The following is a 24,675-nucleotide window of genomic DNA, read 5'->3' as shown; positions in this document are numbered from 1 at the left end:
GCAAAGTAGGGGCCACATCTGAGCTGGGTACTACTTACACAAAGACTTTATGTTCAGGACTTTAGGAAGCTTCCCAATAAGATTATATGGCTAAAAAAGAATTCCTTTGGCTATGAAGAAAGGAGTAGAGAAAAGGGCTGTTGTAGTTGTCCATGTGAGAGAATTTTAAGTTGTCCTGAGGGAGGGAATGTAATGATTGGGGGGAAAAAATCACCAAAAAGTTAAGAGAAAATGTGGTATCAACAGGGCGTGGTAGTTGGATGGCTGTGGATGTGTGAATGAGGGAAAAAGAATAATATCAGTTTAGTGTTGACCAGCCCTGAAAAGATCCATGCCAATTACTGAAACAATGGCTGAGTGGCTATGCAAAACCCACGGTATTTCTACTGAGCAGAATACATATCTAGAGTAGAAAATAAAGGGAGGCATTTTGGTAATTTGGAAATGAGCTGTATGACAGGCTAAAATAGCTTAGGAGCTTTCCTTTCATTCTCAGTCAATCTCTCTCTCTCTCTCTCTCTCTCTCTCTCTCTCTCTCTCTCTCTCAGAAAATCTTTGCTAAGTACCTAGTCTATACCATATCTTATTTTTTTTGATTTTCTTTGGCTGGCCTCTGACTCAAGATCTTCCTGCTCCAGCCTGCCAAGAGTTGGCATTACAGACCTACACCTCCATGAACAGCATTCAGCTTTGAAGGATTTAGTATTGAAGGTAAAAAAAAAAAAAAAAAAAAAAAAAAAAAAAAAATACAGTGATTTAACAGACGTACCATGTTGACTAAGAAGAGCAGGTAATAAACAGATAACTTTAGACAGTTATAGATGTTCCAGTAAAATAAATAACAGTGAAAAATGACATGGGAGAGGCAGAGGAAAGAAGATTACTTCAGCTAGAGTGGGCAAGGAAAGGTGCCTCTGGGGATATTATCTGAGTAGAAACTTAAAAAAAAAGAAGACATTACCAAGGTATTATAACAAACAGGGAAGGGTATTCCAAGGAAGCATAAGTGACTGGTCTAGACATAGCAATGGACACAGCAACGGAGGAGAGAAAAAGGAGATCACCGAGGGAGTGATGACCTTGGTAACACTTTATATACTATGGTAACGAGTATGGTTATGTTAAAAATCAGTACAGAAAAGTACTCAGATGTGAACAAGAAAAGCAAAGGTAGTGGGTGTAGCCAGGCTGCTAACAATAAAATTACACCATAGGAGGACCTTTTGCTGAACATTTCATTTGGAATGATGAATATTGGTAATAAACAGTAAGCAGATATATAGAAATGCCACAATTCAAAAGAAATTAAAGTCTAGATGTTTGCTGTTTTGGTGCTTTTAAAATTTATTATTATTGGCCTAGTTCTTAGACATAATAATATGATAGCCAGGTGAAGCCTTTTGAAATATTAACAAAACAGAATTGCACAATATAATTTTGACTAAACTGTAACCAACTGTGATGGTTTGTATATGCTTGGCCCAGGGAGTGGGACTAGTAGAAGGTGCAGCCCTGTTGGAGTAGGTGTGTCACTGTGGCTGTGGGCTTTAAGACCCTCATCCTAGGTGCCTGGAAATCGGTATTCTGCTAGCAGCCTTTAAATGAAGATGTAGAACTCTCAGCTCCTTCTGCACCATTCCTGCCTGCATGCTCTCATGCTCCAGCCTTGATAATGGACTGAACCTCTGAACCTGTAAGCCAGCCCCAGTTAAATGTTGTCCTTATAAGAGTTACCTTGGTCATTGTATCCGTTCACAGCAGAAAAATCCTAACTAAGACATCAACCAACAGGTCATATTGTCAAAGCTTAAATTTTGCATATTAAAGCTAGAGGAAAGAATATGCAAGCTGCATTTTAAGTAGGGCTGGAGGCAGTAGAGGTGACAGTCTAGAAAAGCTAATGTAGAGGGGACATTGCAAGCTTCAGTGTGACTTTCGGCAGTAGGGACTTTGTGTGTGGTAGATTATATCATTTACAGATTGGTCTTGCCTACCCTTAGAGAGGACATCTCATTGCTTCAGTAGCATCAGCTTTGATCAGGTGACTTCCTTTAGTAGGAAATGGAATGTGAGAATTCCATCTGTCATATAGAGTTGTTGGTGCCATGTGTGCTGCTCTCTTTTCTTTTTTCACATCATGACAAAATCAAGTTATGTTTTAAACAGTGGCTGCTTTACCAGCTTGGGTGTGAGATCGAGCGCTGTTTGGAAAGAGCCATTGTACACCTGTGATAGACGTGTTTAGAAAGTAGGAAAGAAGCCTTTATTGTTTCAAGTGATAGTAATTGTGATTAGGAGCGTAGTCTGTCTCAAAAAGATTTATAGGTTTGGCCAATCATGCAAGGTTCAAATAGAAAAGAAGCAGACTACATATTGCTAAAAGAACTCTTAGCTTTGGGTTTTAAAATCTGTGACTGTTTGAGATGTGAATTGATGTTACATTTCTCCAGTCTTCCAGAGGAAAGAATCAGGTAGAAAAATATGCTTGTGCTTATGAACTCCTAACATGGATTCAAGCCAAGAATTAAGGACAAGCACTGACAGAATCAAGGTCTAGTTAAAGACTATCTCCTATGTGAACTCTTTAGCAACATGTATACCCAATGAGATATCAATTCCTGTATACTGTCCTCATTCTCTTCACTATTTGTATCCAGTCTCCAGTCTCTGTTATACTGTAGAGATTTATGTGTGTTGGTTTTAGAGCAATAACATTTCTTATTAATTAACAGATCTTCAGATCAATCAAAAACAATTCTAGAAGAAAAAAAAAAAAAAACCACCTAGAAATCCCAGTATTGGACTGGGAATGTGACTCAGTTCTGCATCACTTGCTTAGTGTGTATGAGGGTTTTAGTTCCATCCTTAGCACTGAAAAGAAATTTTAAAAATGATAAATGGAGGAGAAAATAAGAAAAGAAAGAAAAACTAAGTCAGGAAGAATGGGAAGAGAAAAGATAATAAAAGAAGAAGGTTCTATGTTTGAGCATCTTTTGAGTACATGCCCAGTAGTGGTATAGCTGGGTCTTCAGGTAGAACTATTTCCAATTTTTTCAGGAACTGCCAGATTGATTTCCACAGTGGCTTTACCAGCTTGCAGTCCCACCAGCAATAGAGGAGTGTTCCTCTTTCTCCACATCTTCTCCAGCATCTGTTGTCACCTGAGTTTTTGATCTTAGCCATTCTGACTGGTGTGAGGTAGAATCCCATGGTTGTTTTGCTTTGCATTTCCCTAATGACTAAAGATGTTGAACATTTCTTTAGGTGCTTTTTGGCCCTTTGAGATTCCTCAATTGAGAATTCTCTGTTTAGCTCTGTACCCCATTTTTAAATAGGATTATTTGACTTTCTGGAGTCTAACTTTTTGAGTTCTTTATATATTTTGGATATTAGCCCACTATTAGATGTAGAGTTGATAAAGATCTTTTCCCAGTGTGTAGGTTGCCATTTTGTCCTATTGACAGAGTCCTTTGCCTTATAGAAGCTTTTCAATTTCATGAGGTCCCATTTGTCCCATTTGTGTTCTGTTCAGAAAATTTTCACCTGTGCCCATGTGTTCAAGGCTCTTCCTCACTTTCTCTTCTATTGGATTAAGCATATTTGGTTTTATGTGTAGGTCCTTGATCCACTTGGACTTGAGCTTTGTACAGGGAGATAAGAATGGATTGATTTGTATTCTTCTACATGCTGACTGACAGTTGAATTACTACCATCTGTTGAAGATGCTGTCTTTTTTCCACTGGATGGTTTTAGCTTCTTTGTCAAAGATGAAGTGACCATAGGTGTGTAGGTTCATTTCTGGGTCTTCAATTCTACTCCATTGATCTTCCTGCCTGTCTCTGTACTAATACTGTGCAGTTTTTATCACTATCGCTCTGTAGTACAGCTTGAGGTCAAGGATGGTGATGTCCCCAGAGCCAACCATCAGCCTGAACTCAGAGAACCTAGTGGGGGAAGTGGTGGAAGGACTGGAGGAACAGGAACTGAGGGGGATTGCAACCCCATAGGAAGAACAATGTTGGCTGGCCAGACAAGAAATGTACAGGGAGGAACCCATGACTCCAGATACATATGTAGCAGAGGATGGCCTTGGCTGACAGCAGTGGGAGGTGACCTTTGGTCCTGTGGAGATTTGATGTCCCAGTTTAGGGGGATGCTGGAGCAGTAGCATGGGAGTGGGCAGGTGGGTAGGAGGGGGAAGCATCCTCATAGTGGCTAAGGGGAGGAGGAAGAGGGCAGATGTGGTATGGAGAGATTGTGAAGGGGTAACTGGGAAGGGGGAATATCATTTGGATGTAAACGAATGGAATGTTTAATTAAAAAAAAATAAAAAGAAGAACGTTCTACAGCACCATTTGTAGATCTTAGACCCTGAGTTAGAAATACGGACACATGGAGTTTTAGGTTCTTCCAGGGCTGAGAACATGTTGAGCACAGACAGTGGAGACCTGAGTTTCTTGAATGAAGAGTCTGAAATGGCTGTTAATTTTTTAAAATGACAAATTCTTTTATATTTATTTGCCTTTTGTTCACATATTTAATGCTTTTTCTTGGAAAAATATATTTAATCCTATGACTAGTGTCAAGCTCACAGAGGTAACTTTATTTGATCAACAGAGTGTACAAAATTAAAAATAAAAATAACATTAAAAGAAGGCTGGGGAGATGGCACAGTCAAAGATGCTTGCCTTACCTCCCCAGAACTCAGGTAAAAGCACATTCATCTCTAATCCTACAGAAAACAGACAAACCCTAGAAGCTCACAAGACATCTAGCCTGGAGTATGAAGTAGCCAACAATAAGGAATCCTGTCTCAAACAAGGTAAAAGACAAGGATCAATCCACAAGGATCAATCCATGATGGTCGCCTTCAACCTCCACATGACTGCTATTATTCATGTATTCACAAAGGAATATATACACACACTCAGAAATAGAAAAAGAACAAATAATATAGGAAACATTAAAACTGTGACAAAGTATCATATCATATAGACTTAGTGGCGGGGAAGGAGCCTTGTATTACATACATACATACATACATACATACATACATACATATAAAGTGTTCTTAACAACCCAGAGAGAAATGAAAGCTTATACTGTAAATTCGTAGTGTATGGAAGAAGGTAAGTTTAGCATAGTGGGAGTTGGGTTTCAAGGAGACATGGGAAATGAAGTTGAAAAGGTTAACTCAGATTTGGGGGAGTTTGAGATTTGGAGTTTTCTTCTTTAGGTAGTGAAGTTATTTCTAACCACAGGGTAAAGTCCCTTGAAAACATTAAAACCCTTGGGAATGGAAGTCTTGGTTTCTCAGGGAAGCCAATTGGGCTCCTCAGAAGGAGCGGCCAATAATGGGCTGTTAATCACTGGTGACTGACAAAGGGAGGATGTGCTCAGAGCTGACTTGGTTCCTGGAATTTCCTCAAGGCCTCACCAAATACAGTAAAACAAACCTTGCAGCCAGTCGGAAACCTACCCATGTGACTTGTCTGGTACCCACCAATGAAGCTTCAGATTACCTAACTTTTGATAAAATTCCTCTAGTTTCCTATAAAAGACTTTTGTCCCTTTGTCTGGGGTCACCTTTCTTTTAAGTGACTAACCCCTGCATACAGGTTTCTTGCTTTCACGAAATAAAACCACTCTTGTCTATTGCATTATTACAGTGTAGGTGGTGGTCTCTGTGTGGTGACCCTTTCAGACCTAACAATGGCATAGGATCTTAATAAATGAATTGTGATATCTTTTCCCATTTTACTTTGAGATTTGTAACGTTTGTTTCTTGTTCTTTTGTTTTATTTTAAATTTTTGAATGATTTAAATTTTTTAAAATCATGTAGATAATGTAGATAATAATTGTCTGAATTAAATGAAACTATAGCCTGACATGATAGCATATATTTATAATCCCAGCATTTGGGAAGCAAAGGCAGGAAGGTCAGGTCTTTAAGGTCAGCCTCGGCTACATAGTAAGTGTGAGGCCAGACTAGGCTACAAAAGAGCATGACTCCCAAACAAACAAACAAACAAACATCAATTAATTAAACAAACAAACAAACACACAGGTTTTGTATGGTGAATACCTCTAAATCCCCATCAGTAGCACCCAAGATAAGTTAGTGCTCTTGTGTATTTTCCTTGAAGATTCAAGCCTAGAAGATTCTGGAAGTTATGGTGATTATGTGTTGCTATTAATGCATGACAGTAAAGAAATAGCTTCTTTTGAGAAATATAATTTAATAACTGAACCATAGAATACAATTATATTAATATAAATTGAAGACAGAATCATATTTTTATTCAGTTTGCATTTAGGATTTTAATTATTTTTCTAGTAGATAAAGTGACAGTTGGAGTTATTTTTATGATAACACAAATACAAACCCTTCACTTGTTAAGGATTCTGCAGCTATCCTTAATCTAAAAACAAATATATTCTTCTACTAGCATAAACTACCACTAATTATAAAACTTCTATTAGAGAAATGAAGTATTTTGGCCTTAAAGTTTACTCTCAGTGTATAAATCTCAAAGCTTCACTACTATAAGTTTAAATTAAATACTTGAAATACTTGATTTGCAAAATTCAATGAATATTAAAAAGCAGAGGCACAGCAATTTAATTAATACTTTTTTTTATGAAAGCTGGCTAAATAATATTTTAGGGGAAAATGCGTTTGTCTTATTTGGAATAGAACATCACACATCTATTCTTCATGTAGACTTTGGATTATCTCATTTTCCCTCCCTCTTCTTTGATGCCATTTATTATCTCTCTTGATTTTTTAATTTCCTTTATGGATTCCTAAGTTCATTCATTCATTTGCTCAGGAATGTGTATTGAATGACTACTAGGTACTGTTTGCTGTTCTGCAAGTGGGCATGGTATCTGCATGCTTGTGTGTTTGTGTATCAGAGGTTAGTGTCTTCAGTCACAGTCCACCTTAGTTTTGGAGATAGTCTCTCACTAGACTAGAACATGTGGATTTGGTTAGACTATCTGGCCAGCAAGCCCATGAAGCCTCCTGATCTTGCGTCCCCCTATTCTGGAATTATCGGTATGTACCACTGCTCCCTAGTTTTACATGGGTGTTAGGGATTGATGCAGGTCCCCCTGTTTATACAGCAAGTACTTTGTCAATGACCCATCACTCCTGCCCCATGAGATCATTTTGATATCACTGAACCTACAAAAACTGTGAAATATCTCCAGTTGGGGACATGTTAAGCCAGGCAAGATATATGTCACTCTAAAGATCAAAAGAATTTGAAAATGAGGAGTCCATAAGGTGAGAGCTTACATAATGAGAACCTATGGGCTTGTTCACAACAAATATGTAAAAAGAATGTGTAGGAAGAAAAGACACAGTGCCCTTAGACTCTAGAGCAGTGGTTCTCAACATGTGAGTTGCATATCAGATATTTACATTATAAATCATAACACTATCAAAATTATAGCTTTAAAGTAACAATGGGAATAGTTTTATGATTGGGGTCACCACAACATGAGGAACTGTATTAAAGGGTTGCAGCATTTGGAAGATGAAGAATTGCTCTAGAGACTATGAGCAAAGGAAGATCAGGCCAAGAGTGAGGAAATAGTAAATCAGAACTGAAGTACATCAGTCAGGGTCAGCCAGCTAAGCTGACCTCCTCAGCCACATATTTGTGTAGCAAAAGGTATATTATTATGAATTGCTATGATATAGGCTGTGGAAAACAACGTTCTGTGCTACCTGAGGTCAGCAGAGGAGTCAGTAGGGAAAAGAAGACATGAAGCAGAGAAACCAAATCACCTCAGACACATAGTGAGTACAACCACAACACTTGTTTCCACATTTCCAATTTTAATGATATGGGAGTCCCACAAAGGACTCTACACCTCTTCTCATGAAACTAAACACAGGTGTAGTCCAGAAGAATATATGAGGAAGGAATTTGGCCGTATGAAGAGTAGTAAACTGTCCTTGATAATCTCATGCATTCTAGATGTAGCCCTCACTAACCTTATTGAGTACTATGCCCCAACGTCTCCTTCATAAACAGGTTAAATCACATAAACTAATGAAAGCATGCCCGATTTTCCGATTTATTGACTGGCATGATGGGCCCAAATTGAAGAGGGAGCAGTCTAAGCCTCCAATTTAGTAAAATCGGCTTATGGACAGAGTGGTGGTATCACACGGCTTTAATCCCAGCACTCAGGAGGCAGAGGCAGGCAGATCTCTGAGTTCAAGGCACGAATGAGTTCTACAGAGGGAGTTCTAGGACAGCCAGGGCTACACAGAGAAACCCTGTCTAAAACAAACATAAACAAACCATCAGACAAAGACTTCTATGTCACAAGAGCTATGTTACCAAGATAAGAAGCCACCAGTGAGGAGCCACTTTCATATCAAATCCATTTAGTTTTGGTAAGTAGCAATAAACACTCCTTGTTAACTTAGAACATGTATTATCTAGAAAAATGTCACTGTAACTGCGTCTTCAAAACATAATCTCACCTATTAGGTAAGTTGTTTACAGTGCTATATGGTAAGGCAATCAAATTCCATGAGTATGATCCAATTTTCATATTTTATTTGTTGTAAAATGAGTTTGTTGAACAGAATCAATACTGTGCCAAGCAGGCGAGCAAGTCAAACCCATGTCTACAGTGTTGAAGCCATTGTAACAGAGCAGTGTCTCTTTCAAAAGCATTTCTATCCTCTATTGTGATGAGCATCCATTTGAAACAAACATTTTCACATTCTTTGTCAATTTTGAAATATTTGTACATACACATCTTCTAGAGGACTAGAGTCCTCTTTGTCAACTTTTTCTAGTTCTGTTATTTTCAAATTCTTGGTTATGCATTCACAATATTAAACACACATACACACACACAATCTCTCACACATACATATATCTGGATTTGTTTTCCTTCTAAACAAATTGATATTGTGATAAACTGTTAGAAGTTCTGCTTCTGGGAAGATTATGTCACTATTGTCACTCAATGCTAATCTACCATGAGACTACAGTGATATTGCTGTCTAGTTTGAGTTTATTGACCATGCTCTGTAGAGATGACCATCTGAAGGTCAGATTTCTTCCTCATTATTTGGAAATCAGAAGGTGGTAATTGTCTAGCTCAATAGTTGAGCATGTGCTTAATCTCTCCAAGGCCCTGTGTTCAATCTAAAGTACTAAAACCAACCAACGAAACCAACAGAACTGCGTGTAGGAAACTGTCCACAGAATGGCATGTGCAGACCAAGAAGGGAGGAAACACTGGTAAAGGAGTTTGGCTGTAGTTGTCTGTTCACTTGCTCACCCAGATTATGCAAGCTTTAAGACCTAGTAGTGTTGTGACAGGGAAATGTTAGTGTTCCCCCTAATACCCAGTCCATCATTCTGTTGACTAACCTGAAACTCTGTCATCTCTTCTAACTAAAACACTTACTTTTGATCCTGGCTTTTTGGCTTTAGAATGAATGTCAGCTGAAAACCATCTACTCAGATCTTTTCTCTCAAAGTAAATAGCCAGGATTGGTTATGAGACTATAGGTCTTCAACCGCATCAGAAATCCAGAATGACTGAGTTAACTGAAGTTATGGGAGGCACTAAGTATAGCTTCTAAAACTTAGCCAATTTATAGAGACCGCTGAACACCTGAAAAGCCCCTATACTACTGAACGTTGGAGCATCAAATCTTCAGCCTTCTGGCCCAGAATCATCTGACAGACCTTAGTGATGCAGGATTATTAAGGGCTGATTACTCTGTCTAGGCAGATATAATCAGTCGACTATTCTGCAAGTGTGTCCTTTTCTGGACAGTAATTTGTCTGTAGATGAAAAGAGGCAATTCTTGCCTAGTGGCTGTCTCACCACAACTGGAGTAACTCCAAAGATGCTCAATTTCTTCTTAGAATTCAATATAGGAAGCTGTCCAGAGCAGACAGGTCTCTAATCAAAATGAACATTAATACAGAAATGTTTGTCATGTCAGTTCTGTGGATTTCTGATGTTTTGAAAACCAACTATCCATGTAAAGTAATCTGGACTGTTGCCTGTTAACTCCACTCAGCTATTTCTAAATAAAGCATAGAAAACACCCTAACAATAAACTCCAAGCCATGAATTTGCTATAGTCCCTTAACTCATAGGTTAACCATCCCAAATCAGTTAAAAAGGTTAAAAAAGGGCTGGGTCTAAGCCTTGTATTCCTAATTGTGTTATACAGGCACAATGCCCATGAGAGTATCAATATTCATCTCATTTTTATATTAATAAGAGGCTCATACCAATGAAAACCTTAAATTTGAAATCAAAGTAAATTTTGTACCATTTAAGAAATTATAACTTCATTTTGATAATAATTATACAGATTTCTACCAATAGGTTATGGCTATGCAACAAGTCCTAGCTAATCCCCCCTGTTCCAACAAAACCACTACTTTTCCCTAGAAAGACACACCATTATTAACCACATTAGTCCCCAAGCTCAGGGAATAGGGGCGCTGACTCTTCTTTAACTTCTTCAAGCTGATTAAGGGCGTTGAGATTTTAGAAGAGGGGTAGGGGGAAGAGTAAGTTGATAAGCCTCTGATGCTGTGTCTTCACTGAATCCAGATGGAATTCCAGGACATTGGAGGTTTGGGCAGGTCTGCTCAGTATGCTTGATGAGTAGATACACCAAGGCTGTGTATTCTGTAATATACAATTCTCAGAACAAGTTTTAGTATCAAGAAAAAAAAATTTCCCACCCCCAGGGGGCTGACATTTTTTTTTAAAGATGTTGGTTCTGACGACTTTTTTTTCGCTTATTAAAATTGGTTGTAGTATTTATGTTTCAGATTTTATCCTCTTACCCTACTTCCTCCCACCAACCAGAAACCTCCTATCCCATCCCCCTCCTCATGCTTCTATGAGGCAGTGACCACACCTATCCCCCCTCAGTATCCCCTCCCCACCCTCACATCCCCCCCCCCACTGTGTGTTCTTTTTTTTTTTTTTTATGGGACCAAGAAACTCCTCTCCCACCTATGTCTGACAGGGCCATCCTCCCCTACATATACCTCTGGAGTCTTGGGTCCCTCCCTATGTGTTCCCAGGCTGGTGGTTTAGACCTGGGGGGCTCTGGTTGTTTGGTATTGTTGCTTTCCATCTGGGGTCACTAACCCTTTCTGCTCCTTCAGTCCTCTCTCTAAGTTCTCCATTGGGAAACCCCTGATCATATCAGTGGTTAACTGTGAGCATTGTCCTCTGAGTGTGTTAGTCTTTGGCAGACCTCTAAGGAGACAGCTATATCATGTTCCTCACATTATGCACTTCCAGCCATCCACAACAGTGTTTAGCTTAGGTGGCTGTACATGGGGTGAATACCCAGGTGGAATGGTCTTCTGATGGCCCTTCCTTCAGTTTCTGTTCCATGTTTTGTTTCCCTATTTGCTCCCTTGAGCATTTATGTTTCTTGTTCTAAGTAGAACTGAGGCATCCCCTCTTGGTCTTCCTTCTTCATGAGCTTTATGTGGTCTGTGGGTTGAGTCTTCGCTAATCCAAGCTTTTGGGCTAACATCCGTGGAGATATGTTTGTGTAACTATCTTCTTTTGGGGTTTTTGGAAGATTACTTTCTTGCTTTTTCTAGGTTATAGTTTCCCTCCTTGTGTCGGAGTTTTCCACCAATTATTCTTTGAAGTGATGGATTTGTGTTGAGATACTGTGTAAATTTGGATTTGTCATGGAATATTTTGGTTTCTCCATCAATAATGATTGACAGTTTTGCTGGGTATAGTAGTCTGGGCTGGCATTTGTGTTCTCTTAGGGTCTGGATGATATCAGTCCAGGATCTTCTGGCTTTTATGGTCTCTGGTGAGAAGTCTGGTGTAATTCTTATAGGTCTGCCTTTATATGTTACTTTGCCTTTTTCCCTTACTGCTTTTAGTATTTTTTCTTTGTTTTGTACATTTGATGTTTTTACTATTATATGGCGGGAAGTATTTCTTTTCTGGTCTAAACTATTTGGAGTTCTGTAGGCTTCTTGTATATTTATGGACAAATCTTTCTTTAGGTTAGGGAAGTTTTCCTCTATAATTTTGTTGAGGATATTTACTGGTCCTTTAAGTTGGGTGTCTTCCCCCTCATCTATACCTATTATCCTTAGGTTTGGCCTTCTCATTGTGTCTTGGATTTCTTGTATATTTTGGGTTAGTAGCTTTTTGTATTTTGCATTTTCTTTGACAGTTGTGTCAATGTTTTCCATGGTATCTTCTGCACATGAGATTCTCTCTTCCATCTCTTGTATTCTGTTGGTGATACTTCTGTCTATGACTCCTGATCTTTTTTTTAGGTTTTCTATCTCCAGGGTATTGTCCCTTTGTGATTTCTTTATTGTTTCTACTTCCATTTTTAGATCCTGCATGGTTCTGTTTAATTCCTTTTCCCGTTTGGTTGCATTTTCTTGAAATTCCTTAAGGGATTTTTGTGTTTCCTCTTTAAGGGTTTCTATCTGTCTACCAGTGCTCTCCTTAAGTTCTTTGAGAGTGTTATTTATGGCTTCCATAAAGCCCTCTATTATCATCATGAGAAGTGATTTTAATTCCGGTTCCTGCTTTTCTGGTGTGATAGGGTGTTCAGGGCTTGCTCTGATGGGGGAGCTGGGTTCTGATGATGCCATGTAACTTTGGGTTCTGTTGCTTATGTTCTTGCTCTTGCCTTTTGCCATCTGGTTAACTCTAGTGCTGCCTGTACTTGCTGTCTCTGACTGAAGCCTGTCTTTCAAGTTATCTAGCTTGTGTCTGATCTCCTAGGAGTCCAGATGTCTCTGTGATCTTTTCCAGCTGCACTGATTACAGTGGTATCTCTAGGATGCCTCAGGATATGGTACCTCCAAGGTAGTAGTCCAGCTAGGTGTCTGCTGTTCTGGGTGCAGTATCTCCTCTACAATATCTCAGGATATGTTGTCTGACGCTCTGAGTTCAGTTGTTCCTCTGTGGCTCTGGGTTGAGTGGACCTTCCAGTATGTCTCAGGTGGAATCTGGGTTCCACACAATAGCAGACCTGGCAGAGGTCTGATCCAGGCCTCAGATCTGAGAACTAGTTTCTAAGACACTGTCCAAGTTAGAGCGCCTGGGATCCCTGCTTCCTCTGGGTTCTTGGATGTTGGGGGCAGAGCTGCCACCCAAGATCTGCTCAGTGCTCTGGCCCAGACTGGAAGGAACCAGTGTTCCGGGACAGGAGTGACTTCCTGGGTCCTTGTGGGTCCCAATTATTCCCTGTTTAGGGCGGGCCCTGCTGTCTGCTTACCTAAGATACTGCCTGAGTTTAGAGTATGTTTTGAATTCAAGCAATGTGAACTCTTCCACTTTTGTCTGTTTCAAGATCGTCTGGGGTCTGCATGCAGTTTTTTCCATCTTAAAGTTGTATGATAATCCAAATCTTGCCTTTCCACAGTTGCTTGTATCTTAGTACATAGATGTGTAGGCAAAACACCCATACACTAAAAATAAAGGTTAATTTTTTTAAGGTCATCATTATGGGTACAATCTCATTTTCCGAGCTTTCTGTCATTGTTGCAAAAGTACCTAAAATAATCAGTTAATAAGAGGAAAGGTTCTCATGGTTCTGTGGTTTCAATCTCAGTTCCCTTCACTTGATTCTGCAGCCCTTAGGCATCAGTATACCATGGAGAATTATATGATGGAAGAAAGATGCTCAATTTATGGTGGCCAGGAAGCAAAGAGTTCTCACTCTTATAACAAGGTTCCTTCATGCCTCACACCCATGGGGCTATGAATCATAAATCGATTAATTCACTCATGATCCAGGGGCCTCTTAAAGACTGAGAACACTGTGGCTTTAGGGACCAGATTTTCAATTCATGAGCTTTTGGTGGACAGTTAAAAAGCAAACCATAATCATTTTATAAAACAACCCATTTATATATGAGAATACATATATGCACAGTTGGGGCACAGTGACATGTGCACATTAGGTTAAATAATGGGGACTGAGGAGATGGTAGTGTTTTTTTTTTTTTTTTTTTTAAACAGAAAAGGGACCATGTAGAGGGATTTTAATCTTGCAACATGTCTACTCTGGCTGGAGTACAAACAGACCCTTAGTACTCACCTTTAATCCTAAATAATGGAAGTAAAGTTAGTTTGTAGGAGGAAGCACTCGTGTTTGAAAGTGATGTCTAACCTCAGTGGCAGACAAAATGACGAATCAGAAATGTTTGACAAAATAGGATATGCCCAACTCTCATGAGAAGAGAGAGGAAAGGGAAACTACTTGGGGGTTGGGGGAGGGGTGTAGGGCATTAGAATGTCTTTAATAAGGTAGGCATCTCTATTGCACTTTGCTGCAACACTACAGGTAATTAGCTACTGTCAGCTTCTGTTTTCAGATCGTTCCTTAGGGCCAAACAAAAATCACATTGCAATCCCATTTCTAGGAGACTCTGAGACCTGTCATACAGATGAACAGGATAGAGATGAGTCCAATTTTAACAAAAAGGAAAGGTCTAATGACAGTGACAAAGAGGTCTTTGATGTTGCAGCCTATTCTCAGTTCTTCAGATAGCCTCCTTACCAATCAGTATACTCAATGCTCACAAACTTGTCTAAAATTTCAGCCTGTAGATTCAAGTTCACTGGCTGTTGGCATTGCTCAATGATTTTATTAGAGAAATGATTCTCAGTTAAAAGCATGAATGAGGTTACTGCTGTTGACTTTTTTTTTTTTTTTTCTGAAGGACATTTAGCAAAAAGTGGCTACATTTTTAGTTATCACAGCTTGAATGAAGGTGAGCTGCTTGGGCGTGTAGTAGCTAGAGGGAAAAGGCTGGATCGTCTTACACACACAATGACCATACTGTGTAGCTGCCTGAGGCCACAAGTCAACTAGATTCACCTGAAAGGGGGGCTGGGAATGAAAGGGGAAGGACGGCGAGAAGAGATGAGGCCAAGACAAAGTTCTCTGATCAAGGCTCCAAAGCTTTAATAATGTTCAGCTCTCAATTTAAAGGGGAAGACCCAACCCACAACCCCTCCTGGTTCCAGATGGGCGGGATAATCCATAGTCGTTCCAGGTCACGGTCAGAGATGTCTCAAGGCAAGCCCAGGGGCAGTTCTGCTTCTGTGTTCGGGCAGCCAAGGTGGGTAACTCCACCTAGATCCCGTCACTTGACCTTGTTGTGGTAACCAAGGTCTCTTCAGGCTTGCTCATGGTGGGGGTGGGGGTGGGGGGAAGGTACAATACTGGAAACAGAGATTCAGAACCTTCCAAACACCGTGATCCAATGAGTTAGTAATCTTATGAAAGTCACTTTTCAATCAAAACACTTCAAGTACTTTGATGGATGTATCAGGTAGGTGGGTTATGGCAATATGGGCAGAACTCTGGTAGAAGCCTTTGGACACTGTCTGACAACATACTTATCCCTTTGATTGGTGGAAAACTAGGCTTTTGTTGAGTTAGTTCATTCCAAAGAGATTTTTATCTGCTAGCCACTCAATGTTAGATCTGACATGGAGGCGACCAAAGGATGACTGTTTCGTGGGCAAAATACAGACAGGATAATTTGTAATTAAGGTCTGGAATTGTAACATTCCAACTTCTCCACATCTCTGCAGTTTTATCCAATCACCTATAGCACATACACCTTCTTTCTAGGAATTCTCATTCAGAGTTTACCTATTGGCATAACATTTTGTACGTATAGGGGAGCACATCTAATCTATTACATATTATAATGGCCCTTGTAGCTTGGGAGGCTTATTCACAGGATTTAACATAGAGTAGACAGAGTTCTAGTCAGGACACCTTATCTTCAGGGGAGGGGAATAGCTGGTAAGTACATTAAGAAGCAAACTCCCAGGTCATATCAAAAGAATTAGTCCTTATGATCAGAATCTTACTTAAAAAATAAAAACTCTGGGGCTGGAGAGATGACTCAATGGTTAACAGCACTGGCTGCTCTTCCAGAGGACCCAGCACCCACATGATAGCTCACAACTGTGTGTAACTCCAGTTCCAGATGTTCTGACACCCTCACACAGACATCCATGCAGATGAAACACCCATGACAATAAAATAAACTTTACTACTACTACTAACTTCCCTTTGTATATGTCATAACATTCTTATTTACAAACCTTTGGCAGAAAACATTTTTGGACATTTCAATTTAAGGAAAAGCAATTCACGGAAGCAGTAGGTGGTGGGAGGGTGTAGGTATCAGTTATGGTTTTTAATAGTCCTTTAAGATAGAAATCATAAACCAGAATCAATAATTGATCGTACAATTGACTAGAAGGAGGTGGAGAATGGTTTCAGGAAGGTTTATGACTCTCTAGGCCATGGATTCCCTGGGCTTCCAAGGCTGAGTGAGCTCCCAGACCCTTCTTAAAGTTATAGTTCCAGTCGACTTAACTCGGTTGGTTTCGGCTCTCTCCGGCGAGGGAGCGCGTGTGCGCATGCGCTGTCAGTTCCTGCTGCCAGCCGCGGCGTTTCACCGGTGGTTTTCACTTCCTCCTAGTCAGAGCTGTATCCGGGTCGTTTTCTCCCCATTGTCTCTGACAGTCGGCCCTCGACTGTGGAAATTTTGGGTCTTTCGTTACTTCTGGTGCAGGCTAATAAAAGTTTTCTTTTTATTTCCAGTTTTTACCGGGGCAGTTCCCCTCGCTGGGCGGCCGGTTCGGGCCTGGCTCCCTTGGCCGGAGAGCGCAGGGGAAGGGGCGCCGGGCGGGCGCGGGGCGGGGGAGGGACGGCAGCCCGCCCCCGGGTAGCCCCTGCTCGGTCGGCGCACCGCCCTGCCTAAATAGCGGCTTCCCGACTTGCCTCCTTGGCCCTCTGCGTCCCTGCTGCCTTGCCTCCCGCAACCTTCCCTAGGTCTCCAAACGACCACCTCACGGATTCCTTAGTAAGTGTATCCGAGGCCTCAGCCCCTCTCACTTTTCCTTCCAGTCAGGCTTTGCGGAGCCGGGAGGGCCGGGTGGGTCCTGCAGGACAGACAGACAGACCCTTGATAGAAGCTGCTCCGTGGTCCCATGGCGTGAGCCCTGACTTCAGAGATGCCGTGGCTGTAGGATGAATGGGCAATTACCGAGTAGTCATAGAAGTCAGGCCGGGGTCTGCGAGGATTCGGCCTGTTGAAGTTGGTCTTGGCCTCACCTCAGAGGCAACTTGGCCCCCTGCAACCAGCATCCTCAAACCCAACTTTTCCCCCAAGCAGTGTGGAGAAGTCAATTAGAGATTCCGTGCACGAAGTCATTTCTGACTCCCTCAGCTTCACAGTGCTCCCTGTTTGGTGAGATTGTAAAATGATTGTAATATTTTCTCTTAACAGTGGATCGCAGCTCCAAGAGGAGGCAGGTGAAGCCTTTGGCTGCTTCTCTCCTGGAAGCTCTTGATTATGATAGTTCAGATGACAGTGATTTTAAAGTTGGAGATGCTTCAGGTAAATGTCTTCTTTCTCTTCCCCTCTCACAGCTTTCTGCGGTTCACTGCATCTTTAACTTTTTATTTTTGAACCAGTTTTGATTAAAATGTTCATTGACAGTAAAAAGCACACAAACCATTTATTTTGATCATTTAATTTCTCACATTTCCCTAAGATGCTTTCATTAGATCCTATTATGGCTTCTGTTTCTGTCCATATTTACTCAGATGATTAGCTTGTAGAAAGGGAGCCTATTAAAACTGTAGAATCATTTTTCCCATTCTATACCCTAAAGTATATTTATACTTATTATTTATTCGAGTGAAGACTTGAGGTACCGCAGATGTAGAAGAGTATATTATGAATAATACGGGCCATAATAACCTTGAATAGTGTTATTCCCATATCAGCCCCCTTAGCATACTTAGGGGAGTTCTTTTTGTGCACTAGCTCTCTGACAGAATAGTGCCTTGAGTGCTTGCTTATTCTAGTTAGTGATGTAAACAGATGATGAACGTGTATGTTCGCATAGTTTAAAAGCGGAAAGGAAACATGATTTTTCTTTGTGAATTTTCTTCTTATTCTTAATGCGTTCTTAATATGTTAAATTTCAGTTAAAGCAACGTCAGAAACAAAATGATGTGGGCTGTTATATTTGCAAAACATCAGTGAACACCTGAACATTAAGAACTTTCTGTATTTCTCTCCCATTGATGAACATTTAGATAAAGTGTAAAATAAAAGCCTTTCTAATTTCATCCCTTTCATGGGTTCTTTTCTTGAAGTACTGGGAACATACTCGGCCTTTCATAGGCTCTGCTGCTAGACTATCCTTCCAGCTCCTCTGACATGTTTTAATATCCCATCCTTCACCAGACCCACAGACATGTTTTTTACCATCCCATCATGCAGTTTGAGTTTGAAACCTTGCTCCCTTTCTCCGACTCTCTCTCTTTCCAAAGGTGATGAGAAGAGATGAAATTAGTTTGTATCAGCCAGGCAGTGGTGGCATGTGCCTTTAATCCTAGCGATTAGGAGGCACTCTTAAGAGTTCGAAGCCAACCAGGGCTTGTTTCAGAAAAAAAAAAACAAAAAAACAAAAAACAAATTTACTTTGTATTGTGTTGCTCTTAAAAGCATCAGCAAACAGAATTTGCATTATGATTTGCTACAGAATCTCATTTAACTTTTATAATAGTTCGTTAAGGAGATACTCCTTTACAGTCGGGTTTAAAGGACTGCTCAGGAGGCTATTCAGAAACGGATATCCAGTGGGTCCGACTACAAAATCTTTTCATTGTTTAGATACTAAGAGTGGATTGATAGAATCTCAAATCAAAATGGCCTGGCAATTGTGGCACCTGATGTGTTCACTTCAGCAGTCAACACTTGATACAATTACCTTGATTAACTGTTTTCTAACCGTTACTTTGCAGCTTTTTATCTCCTATGTAGTTGATTCACTGGTGTTTGGTACTTTCAAAGAAGGGAAAGGAGGTAAATGTCTTCTTCTTAGGGATGACTAACAGGAGTATTCTTTGCTAAAAGGTAGTACTGGTGTGTCAATGACATTTTAAACTGATAAAAAATTGTTACCATTTAGAAGATAGGAATTAATTAGACAAAGTCCAACATTTAGTTTTCTTAAATGTTCAAAAATGGTTTTGTTTCAATAAATCCTGGTTTGCTAGATTTACTGTCTTGTTTATTGAGATGGAGTCATTCACAGACATTTCTCTTTATGAGGGATGAAGTAGTCCAGAGATAAGTTTATAAGCTACCTTAAAAAGAATGTATGGTATTAAGGCAAGCCAAGATTTCAGATCTTGATGTATACAAATTATTGTTGAAGGTATGTTATATTTGGCTAGTGTTTGACTCCTAAAAGCATTAAGAAATTCATACTATTTGTCGCCTCTTATATAATCCCCAGTTATTTACTGCCATGGCTCCTTCAGGTCACAAGTTTATTTTTGTGTTTTTTGCATGTTATTGTCAAAAAAAGCTAGTAGAAAATAATTTTATTTAAAATGATAGGCAATTGCAGGTGAGTTGTCTTTTATCAGGTGTGTTGATGCTATGGCTGAGATAATGACATACTCTAGATCAGCACCATTTCGTATCATAGTGGCTGAGGACAATAAATAAATATGCCTTAAGTTAGGGCACAGTTAAAATTAGAAATAATGACCTCCAGAAGAACCACATTTGGAAATGTTAGGTGGAACCACATACAAATGCCTAGTTTTTGTAGGTCTAAATCAGCCCAATATTGGAAATTATATGGTTTAGCTTAAATAAAATATTTTATTTGATTTGTGCTTAGGGTTAGGGGTAATTATTTTTTATCTGAATTGAATGCTTTTGAAGATGTGAGCAGTTAGTAGCGTGATTAACAATATAAACTTGTGGTGTCCTGGCCTTTCCTCCTTTCTTTGCTACATAAAGCAAAGTGGGTTAACTGGCTCTTGATGGGTTATTTAGTTAGTGTAGCCATTTTGCCTAAAAGTAATCTATGTAGAAGAGTCAGGTTGAGGTGTTTGTAGTTCCTTTCAATAGTGCTTTTTGCTTAACCTGATCAAATTATATTCATTAGCATTTCTCTCAATACTTTTTCAAATGTTATGGTGAAATCACAAATAAGTCATTAGATTGCAATTATTAAATGATGGGTAATACAGGGGTGGTTGATTCTATGTATAGTTCTAGCCAGGAGAAAGGATTATTTTAGACCAGATTGATGGATACTAATTCCATTGAGGAATGAGGGGAGGAGTGTGAACTAAGAATATTTAGAGAAAAATAATTTTGGTGAGGGAAACATTAAGTGTTAAAGGCATGAAGACATAGAAATGTTCTTTCTATTTGGAATAGGACAGAGTAAAAAAAAAAAAAAAAAGTTAAGGAAACATGCCCAGAAAACAGTGAGGAGAGATGGAGATCTTATTCTAGATGTGGGTTTCTCAGAATGCCTTGGAACTGTTGGCATTTTGTGCTGGCTAATTCTGTTGTGGAGGTTTGTCTTGTGTAGTATAGAGCATCTTTGTCTTGTACTTGATGCTGTAGTGGTGTAGTGTCTTCCCTAACTGTTGTATCTGCTGTGTGACCGCCAGTGTTTTTAGGAACTAGTACATGAATGTCTTTTTGGGAAAGAGTTGTCCATATTAGAGAAGCTCTAATTTAAATTTGCCCAGAAAATGCAAGATGGCTTGTCTGTAACTAGAGTCAGTAGAGAATGAGGGGGCTTGAGTGATGATGGGCTTCAGAATCAGTTAAAGGTGACTCCAGGATAACTCAGGATTAACCACAAGACTAGTGATGTGTTATTTACTATGCTTATTTATGGTGCTAATTCTTACTGCTCTGTACCTATGAAAAGAATAACTAAAGTTTATGGTATTATTGGACAGAGATTATATTTCATAGTTGTAAATCTCTAAATTGTACTGATTGTATTTGTTTTTTATCATGAAGAAAACTGAGCTTTGTTGTAATGATACTGATAACTGCTGAACATTCATATTATCTGAATATTGTCAAGGGATTCTTGAAAGTATATTGTTAATTCTGTGACAAAAAAATTCCTTAAGAGTTGAAAAATGAATGTTGCTTTGAGCTTTGAGAGATCCTTGCATACTGTGTGCTTTGAAGGTTTTTTGTTTTTAATTTGTAACTAAATTAGGAATAGGAGTTCAATTTTAAACTTATTTTTATATGTAAAAAAAGTTCATTGTAGATGTGTGATTAATTAAGTCTGTCCTTATGCATAAGACAGATTTTTGGAATATCTGGATAATTGACATTATTCATTTTCCTTTCTTCTTTGCTTTCCTTCTTTTCTTTCCTTTCTTCCATGTGGAATGAAGTTTGGAAGGCAGAATGGGGTATTTTTTGACGTTGTGGAAATAGAAATGTTTTTTCTTTTGCAGCCTTTAAAAATATAGGCAGAAAAAAAATAGCCAGTTGTAGACCTTGTTTTCTCATTGCAGTTATTATTCATCTGTGATTATGAATAAATATCTCTTCCTCAAATGAGTATGTAGAATATGGTAGAATATATACCAAAAAAAGATGACTAATTATGAAAAACTTATATTCCTGAGATCTTGTTCCTGTTAGATTAGATTATGACTAAGATGCTACATTCTGTAACTAAAAAGTTAGTCTAGTATTTGAATTTGGAGAAGAATATCATGTTCTTGTAATAATACATTGATAAATGTACAGGTAAAACAGTTGAATCTTAACAAAGAATATTAGTTTACCTCTATATTTGAGAACAATTGCATTAGCATTGACATCGAAAATAAAATCACAAAATCCATGACAGTTGTAAAGTTTATCAGTTATTACAAAGGTGGATTTTCATCAGGAACACACCCATACTCTGTACTAGCAAGCTTTAGTTATGTATTGATTAATAATGTATTGTGTTAAAGTATCTTCTAGGTGACTGATCTAGAAGGACCTTTCCTTTCTGTCTACTTTTTAGCGTTCTTGATTTCAGTGTTGCTTGTGTTATAATGTTCTTTAGTTACTCTACACAAGGGATCTCCTCTTGCTTTTGAAGTATTTAATGGAAATTACTTATTTCTCAGAAGATCATTATTTGAAAATTTGTAGAATTTATTGCTGATTTTAGCTAGGGCTGATTTTTCTTTGTATGTTACGTTTAATTAATTATGAGTGGTTTAAAAGATCCAAAATTTTTAAATGATTTACAGAACTCTTGAGCTGAAATCAAGTCACTTGCTTTGAAATGATATTAACTCCATACTCTTTAAATCCAAAAACCTCAGAGATCTACAAGAATTTCTTAACTTTGGCAGAGACTTGTTTTATAGCAAAACCTGTTAAAAACCAACAGTTAATTTGTGTCATTTCTCATACTCTGTAAATTCTTATACTTTCTGCTGTCAAACTATTATATTTGATTATAGAAGCATTTTTGGCATTATTGTGCTATTAATGTAGTATATTATGCATATTCCAAATTATTTTAATAAAATGTGAACATTTCCAAATTTAAGCATACATACCTGGCTCCAGAGGTCTGAAACCTAAGGAATTGATTGGCTTGGATAGTAGCATACTTTTGCCCTGTGTAAGATTGTTTAGAATAAGGATGGTTTTGTTTTTCTTCATAACACTAATCAAATAAGCTTGAGATTGATAGTAATTTCATTGAGTCATTCAAAATCTATTGTTTTCATTTCTTACATGAGCTAATAACACTCAGGATAGCTTGATTATTAGCTGTGTATAGGAGGCTTCTGAGGTGATTTAGATATACTAATTAAATTTTGAACCTTCAATTCCCAGTTAATTTTACAGGTCAAGGAAAGTTAAATTCATAGAAATTAAAATTGTATGAAAGCAATAATACTTCATGCTATTTTAGTATTTCTATTTTCTTGATTATACATGCAGACAATTTGTTTTCCTATAGATTTTACAGTTGGTATACAAATTCTTATCTCTTATTTTTCTTCTTCCATTTATCCTCCAGTCCAAATATTTCAAATTTTTATTTGTTGGCTTATGTGCTGACAAGATTTAGAGACTAGTGTAGAGTTGATGTGGATTCTCATGCCATAGGTGGGAATGGAAGCAGCTTGCTAATTAAAGGCTTGCTCGAGCTATTCAATAACCATAGCCTATTTATCCAGTAGCAGGTAGCTGATCGTTTTAGGACAGATTCATTTCTTTTGTCAGCATTTTTCATTCAGAGCCATCTAGTAGCTAGAATGTATGAAAGTTTATATGACACATAATACAAACAGTATCCTATTAATCAGGAAAACTGAAATTTTCTTTTGTCTTTCATTTTTTTATGTGCCATTGGTATTGTCCATTTTTGCCTCTGTACTGATACAACATCTGCTATAAACTGACTATCATATATCTATCTATGCTTGTTGTGATAGATCAAAAGTTTAATAGACAGTTTTATAGGGCTAACATTTCTTGCTTGAGATGTGATTCATTAGAATAAGGATGCATAACATATGAAAGAAGGATGTAAAGGAAGAATAATCAAATTATATTATGCTTAAGTTACAGTCAAGTGCTCATTAAACCATACTTTTAGAAAATAAATAATTATCTCTAGGTCATTATACTGCTATTAGCTATTTGATATAAATCAGTGGTGCTATGTTTAAGGTATATTCTAACTTACATTTCATTTCTCATCTTCATTAGTTCATACTGGATTAAATCATGTATCAACTTTGTTGACTTATTATTTAATGAGGTTGGGAATGTCTACCATCCTTTGCCTTAGATTTGTTTATATTGTTTTGCAAGTTATCCACAAGTTTTGGTGGTTTCATTTGTGTCAGTGTTGTGTGTGTGTGTGTATGTATATACATATGTGTGGTTTTTTTTCTCATATTTTCAACAGATTCTGAAGGGAGTGGTAATGGAAGTGAAGACCCTTCAAAGGACAGTGGAGAAGGCTCCTGTAGTGATTCTGAGGAAAACCTTTTAGAAGAAGAACTGAATGAAGATATTAAAGTAAAAGAAGAACAGCTTAAAAATTCTACAGAGGAAATAATGTCATCAGACAAACAGTTAATTAAAATGGAGAAGAAGGAAGAAGAAGAAAATGGAGAAAGACCTAGAAAGAAAAAGGAGAAAGACAAGGAGAAAGACAAGGACAAAGAAAAAGCAACAGTATCTGATAGTGCAGCTGCTTCTGCTGCTGGTACCACACCAGCCACAAGCCCTCCTGCTGTTACCTCCCCTTCTGTCCCTACCACCACCACCACGGAAGAACAAGTCAGTGAGCCCAAGAAATGGAATCTTCGTCGAAACCGGCCCCTTTTGGACTTTGTATCCATGGAAGAGCTGAATGATATGGATGATTATGACAGTGAGGATGATAATGACTGGAGACCTACCGTAGTAAAGAGAAAGGGGAGATCGGCATCTCAGAAGGAGGGCAGTGATGGAGACAATGAGGATGATGAAGATGAGGGAAGTGGGAGTGAGGAAGATGAGAATGATGAGGGCAATGATGAAGACCATAGCAGCCCTGCTAGCGAAGCAGGTGGCAAGAAGAAGAAGAGTAAAGTTCTTAGCAGAAACAGTGCTGATGATGAGGAACTGACCAATGATAGCCTGACCCTATCTCAAAGCAAGAGTAATGAGGTAGAGCAACCCAATTTTTATGATATCTGTCTGTCTGGGGAAAGGGCATTTTCTAAATCAGTACTTATTTTATTAAGTGGCTTCCTTGAA

At 38.6% G+C, this 24,675-nt stretch overlaps 1 protein-coding gene across 6 annotated transcripts in view; it reads left to right on the top strand.

Moving 5' to 3' along the window:
* Phf14 (PHD finger protein 14) overlaps window positions 1–24,675 on the top strand; it is a 199,169-nt gene that overhangs the window by 615 nt on the left and 173,879 nt on the right. For 3 of the 6 annotated variants that reach the window (XM_034519007.2, XM_034519005.2, XM_034519008.2), the window contains exons 1-3: window positions 16,768–16,911; window positions 17,338–17,448; window positions 23,837–24,585. In XM_034519007.2, coding sequence (XP_034374898.1) covers window position 16,911; window positions 17,338–17,448; window positions 23,837–24,585 — 861 coding nt within the window. In that variant the 5' untranslated portion in view covers window positions 16,768–16,910. Of the gene's footprint in view, window positions 1–16,767; window positions 16,912–17,337; window positions 17,449–23,836; window positions 24,586–24,675 lie in introns of those variants that run through there. The other 3 variants (XM_034519006.2, XM_034519009.2, XM_076913693.1) reach the window with 2 other exon arrangements.

Source organism: Arvicanthis niloticus, chromosome 15 (assembly GCF_011762505.2).
Source record: "Arvicanthis niloticus isolate mArvNil1 chromosome 15, mArvNil1.pat.X, whole genome shotgun sequence".
NCBI lineage: Eukaryota > Metazoa > Chordata > Mammalia > Rodentia > Muridae > Arvicanthis > Arvicanthis niloticus.
The sequence above is the reverse complement of the archived record's forward strand: the minus strand, read 5'-3'. Positions and strand labels throughout refer to the sequence as shown.